This window comes from Hyla sarda, chromosome 9, assembly GCF_029499605.1.
Source record: "Hyla sarda isolate aHylSar1 chromosome 9, aHylSar1.hap1, whole genome shotgun sequence".
Lineage (NCBI taxonomy): Eukaryota > Metazoa > Chordata > Amphibia > Anura > Hylidae > Hyla > Hyla sarda.
Window position 1 is genome coordinate 21986193 of NC_079197.1, and position 10625 is coordinate 21996817.

Consider the following 10625-nt stretch of genomic DNA (forward strand, 5'->3'; position numbering starts at 1 on the left):
TTAAATTGATAGTGGATCCAGCATGTCACCCAGTCAGAGGCTATATGCCCAGCAGAGGTGAGTGAGGTGAGTGTTAGGGTCCCATCCGAAATGAGGCCACCTGCGTGGTGGATGGGGGACACGTTCAAAAAGTTAGTTAAAAACTGCCGTTTTTTGGCAGTGCTTCTGCAACCTTCTATTTTGTAATGCCAGAGGGTAGTTGACCTGTGGGGCAGTGATCAAGATAGGAAGGGGGAGGTGGGGGGTCCCTGCCATTTAAATGTGTATGATGCCCACACATAACAGACCCTCCTGTACATAAGGCCCCGTTCACACTGCGGAATTTCAGCGGCGGACATGTTCGTTCTTTGTGCGGATTCCGCGAGCACTGCATAGCAGTCAATGGTGACGGCTCAGTGCCCCGCGGCCCTAGCGCTGAAGTATTTTCGGCGGTGGCCGCCAGGCGGAATTCAGCCGCGAGAATTCTGTAGTGTGAACGGGACCTATGAGTGTCATCCACATGTGAAGACCACTTTGTAAGTGCCTTGGCTGCTGTTCCCTTTAACACTAAATCCCAGAACTGTTAGTTTTATTTTATTTTTTTCATTACTTTACTTTTATTGTTTCTGGGTAAACTCCTCTCAATTTTTTTTCTTTTCCCACTTTACAGAATTTCCGTGACCCAGAGTCTCAGCAGATTCTACAAGACTGGATGAGGGAGAGGCAGGAGCTCAGGTATTGACCACTGTTCTAGCGGATGAGTCCAGATTGTTACATTCATTCTTAAAGGGCTAGCTGATCAGTTGGGGGTTTGACCCTTTAATCCAGAGACAACTTTTTTTTTTTTTTTTTCCTCGGTTTGGTGCGCACACCACGAAGCACTGAATTCAGCGATATTTGACGGCCCTGTGAGGAATGAATGGAGCACTGATCTTTTTCACTACAGGGACAACCTTGATACAGAGTTTGGGATTAGTAGTTCTCAGTGGTCAGACTCCCTACTGATCAACGTGATCACCCATCACCCTCCATATTCTGATGAACCAGAGTTTATTTTGCAGCCCTTTCCTTCTACCGTATTTTTCGCCCTATAGGGCGCACCGACATGTAAGACGTGCCCAATTTTAAAGGTGCAAAATCTAGAAAAAAAGATTCTGCACCCAACAGTGATCTTCAACCTGCGGACCTCCAGATGTTGCAAAACTACAACTCCCAGCATGCCCGGACAGCTGTTGGCTGTCCGGGCATGCTGGGAGTTGTAGTTTTGCAACATCTGGAGGTCTTCAGGTTTGAAGACCACTGGTATAGGAGGTAATACTCACGTGTCCCCGCCGCTCCGGACCGTCACCGCTGCCCTGGATGTTGCTCCATCGCTGACTCAGCTTCCCCGGGGTGTCCCCCGACGCTCCGGACATCTTCTTCCCCGGGATCCACGCTCTCCGTCGCAGTCATCACGTCGCTATGCACGCCGCTCCTATTGGATGGCGGGACGGCGTGCGTGATGACGTCGAAGGAGAGTGCCGGCCATGCAGGGGATCCCGGCCCGGAGCAGACACCGAGGAGGCAGGTAAGGTCCCTCCCGATGTCCTTTAAGCTGTTCGGGACACCGCGGCGGTCCCGAACAGCCCGACTGAGCAGCCGGGTTAGTGTCACTTTGGCTTCAGACACGGCGGTCAGCTTTGACTGCGATCGGTGATGTCCTGTATTAGCCGCCGGTCCCGGCCGTTGATGGCCGCAGGGACCGACCCGATAGGTGTGTATTCGCCATATAAGACACACCAACTTTCCCCCCCCCCCCAGTTTTGGGGAAGAAAAAGTGCGTCTTAGACGGCGAAAAATACGGTATATCCTTGGGAACTTGAGTGAGTGGTCCAGATCTTGACTGTGGCATTTTTCTGCCCACGTCAGTTCCTTCCCAACTAGGCTGCCTCCACCTGTTGCAATACTACAACTTCCAGCATGCTGGAAGGTGTAGTTTTGCACAGCTGGAGGCACACTGGCTGGTTTTAATTTAGTACAGTGTTTCCTTATAGCTGGGTCCATCATTTAGATGTGGTAGTAATATGAACGCAAATATACATACATACACATTACATTAGCACACGGATGCATTTTTTTTATATATTTTATTATATTATATTATCTACAAAATGCGTTCGTGTGATGCTAATGTGAGCTGGGTCTAACTCGGTAGAGCTGCTAATAACTTTATGATCCTCTCCCCGACTTGGAACAGCTGATAACAGTGAACAATAGCTTACACAGTCTTCTACTTTTACTTTCAGAGCCGTGACCAAGAACCTCTTCAACCCCCAATTCGGTAGCATCTTCCGCACCTGCCACAACCCCACCTACTTCTCCAGACGTCTCTGCCGTTTCTCTGACTTGTACATGGCCTCGATCAGCTGCCTCCTGAACTATGACCTGAACTACACCTTCTTCCCCCGCCGCACCCCGCTACAGCACGAGGCGCCCCTCTGGATGGACCAGCTCTGCACTGGCTGCATGAAGACTCCCTTCCTAGAAGAAATGGCCCACATCCGCTAGATGCGGCATCGCCCTAACTAGTCCTAGAACTTGACATTCTAAGCAAACTCAAGACTAACAATTTTATTTTATTTTTAACTTTTTTTTTTCCAGTGCCGTTTGCACACAGAAGTGTACAGGGTCTACTGGGAAACGCAGAAGATGCATTTTTCTTAGTACTTTTATAAATAAGCTGGGTAACAGGGTGTACTAAGGTTTTCGAAAGATCTATTCCTCTAGTCCGATAAGGCTCTTTACTCCTTCTTAATCTTAATCTGGCTCATCAGGGTCCGGATATTATGCTGCTGCCCTTGATATAATGTTAGGTCAAATAGGAGCGGGATTTTTTTTTTTTTTCCTTTTAATTTTACTGCCACACTGTCGTACGATATGCCGCAGCGTGGAGGTTGAAGACATCTGGATTCGAGCTTTGATACTGAAGAGCTGCACATGTTCATAGGGAAGTGTGACATTTTTTTTGTATTTAGGAATCTACCATCTGTCGTCCGGCATCTGCTCTTCCGTTTGCCACCTCTGAGGCCTCGTCATCAGTTCTATGACTGCCAAACGCTGATCGATTAGAGGGTCAGAGCCCGTGGCCGCAATGTTGCAGATGTTTAACAAACTTTATATTGCAAAAAGCTTAGTGAAGGGGGGTAATTTGGGGACAAGGGAATTGTTTTCATGATGGACTACAGAACAATTTTAAAAGTTGCAGAAAACGCACAATTTTCTTTTTAAATGTAACAGAATTTCTCTAAAAAAACAAATAAAAACAAAAAAAAAAACAGTAAATATAAGGCATTGTTTACCTTTATACAGAAGAATATGGGTGACAACCTGACTATACATTCTCTCCTCATATTCATAGATTGATGTATACACTTTTGCCTTTCAGGGGTCTGAGAAAGTTGGGCAACTTACCCCTGTGTGGAAGATGTTATGCCTGGAATGAAGTTCTGTATTGGATTAGAAAAAAGGATCTTGAGTTGTAGTTTTGCAACATCTGGAGGCACCCTGGCTGGGAAACACTGGGTTAGATGGTGCCTTTTTTGTAAAAAAATAAAATAATACGTGTGTGTATATTAGGGCTGCACGATATGGGAAAAATGTGCGATTATGGGCCAAAATATTGCGATTTCGATATGCGATGTGATATAATAATGAAATCCCCCCCCATATCATGTCCAGTCTCCTCAATTTTACAACTATTCACCCATTTTATGCCCACCGCCCTATGTCATATTCCCCCTCGTCATTCCTCTGCCCCCATTGTTACATATTCCCCCTTGTCACATTCTTCCACCCACTTGTCACATATTCCCCCCTCCCCCCCTGTCACATTCTGCCCTCCTCCAACCGTCACATTCTGCCCTCCTCCCCCCCTGTCACATTCTTCTGCCCTCTTTCCTCCCCCCCCCCCCCCCCCCCCCCCGGTCACATTCTGCCCTCTTCCCCCCCGGGTCACATTTTGCCCTCTTCCCCCCCGGGTCACATTTTGCACCCTCCCCCCGGTCTGTCACATTTTGCTCCCCTTATTTCCTGGGCGGTTTTCAAATATTCCGCAGGAGTGTTTGTGTGTGTGTTTGTGTGTTTTTTGTGTTTTTTTTGCAGCTGCAGGTCACCAGCCTTACACCACTCGCTAACATTACATGCAAAGGGACTGTGGTCACATGACAGAGTGCAGTGTGACAAAGTGATTGCGCTTGGAGCAGGGCAGCAGCGGCGACATGTCGGGAACCAGTGGCGGGCAATGAATGAAGCAGCGCACAGGGGGGGGGACAGGTCCCTCCATTCCCGGCTGCTCATCTGTCAAGTACGGAGATGAGCAGCAGGGAATGGCATGGAATGTCCAGGCTGTGTGCTAGAAGATGACTGGACAGCAGGCGGGGGGGAGGAATCCTACATGTACACATGGGGGGAATAAAATGAATATACTGAAGTCAGGGGGAAGGTGATTATACAGTAATTAAGCATTATACAGTAAATGTGGAATTTCCGCACAGATTCTTCACCAATTCCACACAAAATCTGCACGGAAAAGAGACCACCCAAGGAAGCTGAAGTGGAATTGGTGCTGAAGTTCTTAAGGGTCTATTCACACGGCAGAATTTCCGCTAGTGGAATTCTGCCTCAAATGAAAGCCCAATAGACTTTTATGGGATTCCACACTTCTGAATTTCTGCACAAATCCCTCACAAAATCTGCACAAGCCAGAAACTACCCAAGGAAGCGAAATTGGTGCGGAAATTCCACCTGTGTGAATAGACCCTAAGGAATCCGACTGTTTGGACCCTTGCCGATTAGCTTGTTGTTCCTTGTCCTGTAGATGACACAGGTTCACCAGCATAAAATCTAGTGTATATAGTGACACCCCCCCCCCCGACCTATAATGGCCCTAACATACGATGGTCTCTCAGAGGCAGCATCAACATTCGATGCTTTTGTATGTCGGGGCCATCGCATAAACGGCTATCCGGCAGTGCTGACTGCTTCAGCTGCCACCGGATAGCCGTTTACAGTGCCCCGTGTGCTCCGCTGACGATCACTTACCTGTCCTCGGGGCTCCGGCGCGTCCTCTTCAGGATCCCCTGCATCGTCGGCGCTCTCCATCGTCGTCATCATGTCGCTGCGCACGCCGTCCCATCATCCAATAGCAGCGGCGTGCGTAGCGATGTGATGGCGGCGACGGAGAGCGAGGATGCCGGGGAAGCAGAGGCCTTGCCGGAGCGTCGGGGCACCCCGGGAACGTGGCTACATCCAGGGCAGCGGTGACGGTCCGGAGCGGCGGGGACACGTGAGTATAACCTCCAATACTAGTGGTCTTCAACCTGCGGACCTCCAGATGTTGCAAAACTACAAATCCCAGCATGCCCAGACAGCTTGTAGTTCTGTAACATCTGGAGGTCCGCAGGTTGGAGACCACTGTCCTATACTTTACAGTGCACGGATCCCTCAACATACGATGGTTCATTTGGAACGGATTACATCGTATGTTGAGGGACCACTGTACAGTGATAAAATCTCGTTTATACAGTATGTGTGAACATTTTCCTAGAGGGGTTATCCAGGAATAAAAAAAAAAGCAGCTGAGAAAACAGCACCACCATAGACTAGGTCTGGTATTGCAGCTCTTTCTCATTCACTTGAATGATCTGCAATACCAGGTTCAGCCAGTGGACTAAAGTGGAGCTGTAAGGTCAGGTAAGAAACCCCCAACATGTGGAAGTGATGCCCTGCTTGCTGGGTATAAGGGTATTAACACATCAAGGATTATTTGGGTTTATTTTTCAAAATGTTTTTTTTTTTTTTTTTTTTTAATCCCTCTCTATTTGCTGGGAAAAGTCTATTTTATGAATTTTTTGTTTACTTCTATGAGATAAAGAATTTGTGGACTGAAAGTATTTTCCCTTCATGGCGTCCGTGATGAGACTTTGGCGTTTACAGACTTGATGCAGCAGGAAGTGTCAACTAAAGTTTCAATAAACTGTGTCTCTTGTGTCTTATGTGAAGATCCAGAACGTTCTAAGACGGACCCAGTACACTGCGCTAAACACAGAATCATTGTCCGGAATGAAACCTAATCTGCACAGAAGGAACAGGATGTATCTGGCTGTGGGGTGAGGTGCCGACCGCTTGGGATTTGGAGTAAAGTAAAGACAAAATGTAACTTTCCATTTGTTCTTCCAAAAAGTAAAACATGTTAATACAGACAAATGTAAAATAAAGTGATATGTAGGGGAGAAAAGAAGGATAACCGGCACTATTAGCGCCGCATCTGTCTAAGGATAACGGATGGTAGGTAGATAAGAGCCTGCTCACCTTAGTTGGTTGCGCTAATTAGAGATGAGCGAACTTACAGTAAATTCGATTCGTCACGCACTTCTCGGCTCGGCAGTTGCTATTAAAGGTGAGGAGGACAAAACTGCACAAATACGCTACATCAGTGTTTTCCAACCAGGGTGCCTCCGGGCATGCCGGGAGTTGTAGTTTTGCAACAGCTGGAGGGACCCAGGTTGGAAAACACTGCTACATGTAAACATAACATCACTGAACAGGCTGAGCTGTGTGTAAACTGTGATGTGCTGCTGCCATCTAGTGGTCCTATGTCAGTACTGCATGTTTCAAAACTAAAACAATTAAATATTTTGGAAACAAATCTGGATGCTTTGATACAGATTTTCATAAAAAGAAAACCTAATTTTATGGTTTCAAACTCCAAAATGACAACTAAAAAAACATTAACTATATCCATATTAAAAAAAAATTGAATTGTACCCTACCTAGACTTAATTATGAAAGTCCTATACCTACTCTATCTTAACCCGACTTGGTTGAAACGTTATGTGTTTTTTATCTCTGTATTATACCGTGTTCTCACTGTGGCCATAGCCTTTTGCCTTCATGTATCAGACTTCATTGAAGATATATCTAGCCTAGTATGCGATTACATGCACTGGTTGGAGGCTGGCTACATTACACTGTTTGTACTCTGTGACAATGTCTTGCTTACCTGTTTGTTGTATGACAAAATCAATAAATACAGATTTGTTAAAAAAAAAAAAATTGAATTGTAAAAGCACCTTGCACATTAATGGACAGTGCACTAAAGTAAGACTGTACTTATCATGAAATGCCATTGTTCAAAGAAAAAGGGGGGGGGGGATTATAGTGCAGATATGGGCATATTGATACCATAAAACCAGAATGTATGTAAAAGTGACCAACACAAGCCATGAAAGACACAAAATGTAGTTGTATACAAACAGAGTGCATCTACCCCGACGTGTGTTTCAGTATGAGGTGCTTCGTCAGGGGACCTGAGTAAGACATTACGGTTTTTAGAAAATCTCACATTTAATTATGCAGCACTGTTTGAATCCATTTTATGGATTCACCCTGAGGCGGTGGGACACTGTTCCGACCCCTAACTTATTAGGAGTTTTTAGCTTTGGAAGACTCGCCAACATGAACAGTACCTGCATTACCTGGATATTGCTTTTGAGTATAACTGCGCAGTTAGGGATTACCTAACTTGTACCGGTTACGGGTGTGACCAATGTAATTCCATCTCTCACAGAACAATAGCAATATTGCTAAATTGAAACGTATATAGGATATACCTAAAAATATACGTCGTTCAAAATTTCTCCAGTAAACACAAAGATAATGATTGGTTTAAGAAGAGAAAAAAAAGTGCCACAACAAAGTGATATAAATAAACATCAACACCAAAGACGTTGGGAGACCGTATGATATATGAATACGGACCCTCATTGCAATATTGTGACCCAGTCCTGAACCCAGAATATTAAAACTCACTGACAGATGACACAGAGTTTAAAGAAAAATAGGAGATACGTTTTAGATCACGGGTGTTCAAAGCTCTGGGGACCCCCGCAATCTCCTGTTCTCTTCCACAGCGGCCCGTCACGACCCCCACCCAAAGCCCGAGTCTACATAGCTCTATGGGAGAGCTGAAGATTGCCAAACAACTCTCCCATAGAACTACATGGAAGGGGGCGTGGTGCGCCACTGTGGAAGAGAGCCAGGGCTCCATACAAGAGATCATGGGGGCCCCAGCAAATCAGACCCCCCCCCCCCCTGCTATCTAAAACCTATCCCCTGTCCTCAGAATCCCCTATCCTTTCAAGGGGTTATCCAAGAAAAAAAACTTTTTGATATATATATATATATATCAATCAACTGGCTCCAGAAAGTTAAACAGATTTGTATAAACTTCTATTAAAAAAAATCTTAATCCTTTCAGTACTTATGATCTGCTGAAGTTGAGTTGTTCTTTTCTGTCTAAGTGCTCTCTGAGGACACGTGTCTCAGGAACTGTCCAGAGTAGAAGCAAATCCCCATAGCAAGCCTCTTCTACTCTGTGCAGTTCCCGAGACAAGCAGAGATGTCAGCAGAGAGCACTGTTGTCAGACAGAAAAGAACAACTCCACTTCAGCAGCTGATAATTATTGGAAGGATTAAGATTTTTTTTAATAGAAGTAATTTAAAAATCTGTTTCAGCTTTCTGGAGCCAGTTGAAATAAAAAAATAAAAAAAGTTTTTTCTTGGAACACCCCTTTAATTGCACATATATATCCCATCAATGAACAGGCTGGGCTGTGTGTAAACTGTGATGTGCTGCTGCCATCTAGTGGTCCTATGTCAGTATTTCATATTTCAAAAAGTTGATCAAAACAATGAAATTATTTTGGAAACAAATCTAGATACTTTGAGGGGGGAGATTTACCGAAACCTGTGCTGAGGAAAAGTTGACCAGTTGCCCATAGCAACCAATCAGATCGCTTCTTTCATTTTGCAGAGGCCTTTTAAAAAATGAAAGCAGTGATCTGATTGGTTGCTATGGGCAACTGGGCAACTTTTCCTCAGCACAGGTTTTGGTAAATCTCCCCCATTGATACTAATATTGATCTAAACATGACAAATTTTTGGGTTTTACTGAAAATAATCTTACAGCTATCTATACAGCACCCAGGGGCGTAGCAATAGAAGAAGCAGTCGCATCGGGCCCTGGTGTCTAAGGGGGCCCCAAAGCAAATGTGCCCCATAAGAGACCAGTATTATTATTGGCATTTGGGGCCCTGTTGCAGATGTTTCCATTCACTGATAATGAATGTGCAATATATCACTAGAACAGTGTTTCTCAACCAGGTGCCTCCAGCTGTTGCAAAACTACAACTCCCAGCATGCCCGGACAGCCAACGGCTGTCCGGGCATGCTGGGAGTTGTAGTTTTACAACAGCTGGAGGCACACTGATTGGGATAGAATGCATTAGAGCAATAATCCCCAACCTTTGGCTGTACGGGCATGCTGGGAGTTGTAGTTTTACAACAGCTGGAGGCACACTGATTGGGATAGAATGCATTAGAGCAATAATCCCCAACCTTTGGCTGTACGGGCATTCTGGGAGTTGTAGTTTTGCAACAGCTGGAGGCACGCTGATTGGGATAGACTGCATTAGAGCAATAATCCCCAACCTTTGGCTGTCCGGGCATGCTGGGAGTTGTAGTTTTGCAACAGCTGTAGGCACACGGATTGGGATAGACTGCATTAGAGCAATAATCCCCAACCTTTGGCTGTCCGGGCATGCTGGGAGTTGTAGTTTTGCAACAGCTGGAGGCACACTGATTGGGATAGACTGCATTAGAGCAATAATCCCCAACCTTTGGCTGTACTGGCATTCTGGGAGTTGTAGTTTTGCAACAGCTGGAGGCACGCAGATTGGGATAGACTGCATTAGAGCAATAATCCCCAACCTTTGGCTGTCCGGGCATGCTGGGAGTTGTAGTTTTGCAACAGCTGGAGGCACACTGATTGGGATAGACTGCATTAGAGCAATAATCCCCAACCTTTGGCTGTACTGGCATTCTGGGAGTTGTAGTTTTGCAACAGCTGGAGGCACGCTGATTGGGATAGACTGCATTAGAGCAATAATCCCCAACCTTTGGCTGTCCGGGCATGCTGGGAGTTGTAGTTTTGCAACAGCTGGAGGCACACGGATTGGGATAGACTGCATTAGAGCAATAATCCCCAACCTTTGGCTGTACGGGCATGCTAGGAGTTGTAGTTTTGCAACAGCTGGAGGCACGCTGATTGGGATAGATAGCATTAGAGCAATAATCCCCAACCTTTGGCTGTCCGGGCATGCTGGGAGTTGTAGTTTTGCAACAGCTGGAGGCCCATTGATTGGGATAGACTGCATTAGAGCAATAATCCCCAACCTTTGGCTGTCCGGGCATGCTAGGAGTTGTAGTTTTGCAACAGCTGGAGGCCCATTGATTGGGATAGACTGCATTAGAGCAATAATCCCCAACCTTTGGCTGTCCGGGCATGCTGGGAGTTGTAGTTTTGGAACAGCTGGAGGCACACTGATTGCGATAGACTGCATTAGAGCAATAATCCCCAACCTTTGGCTGTCCGGGCATGCTGGGAGTTGTAGTTTTGGAACAGCTGGAGGCACACTGATTGCGATAGACTGCATTAGAGCAATAATCCCCAACCTTTGGCTGTCCGGGCATGCTAGGAGTTGTAGTTTTGCAACAGCTGGAGGCCCATTGATTGGGATAGACTGCATTAGAGCAATAATCCCCAACCT

The 10625-nt window shown here is 45.9% G+C and overlaps 1 protein-coding gene across 1 annotated transcript in view; it reads left to right on the forward strand.

Moving 5' to 3' along the window:
- The window catches only part of LOC130291024 (5'-nucleotidase domain-containing protein 2-like), a 55538-nt gene extending 52241 nt beyond the window's left edge, over positions 1-3297 (forward strand). The window contains exons 13-14 of the mRNA XM_056539351.1: positions 650-714; positions 2265-3297. Coding sequence (XP_056395326.1) covers positions 650-714; positions 2265-2526 — 327 coding nt within the window. The 3' untranslated portion in view covers positions 2527-3297. The remainder of the gene's footprint in view (positions 1-649; positions 715-2264) is intronic.
- Positions 3298-10625: the final 7328 nt, after the last annotated feature.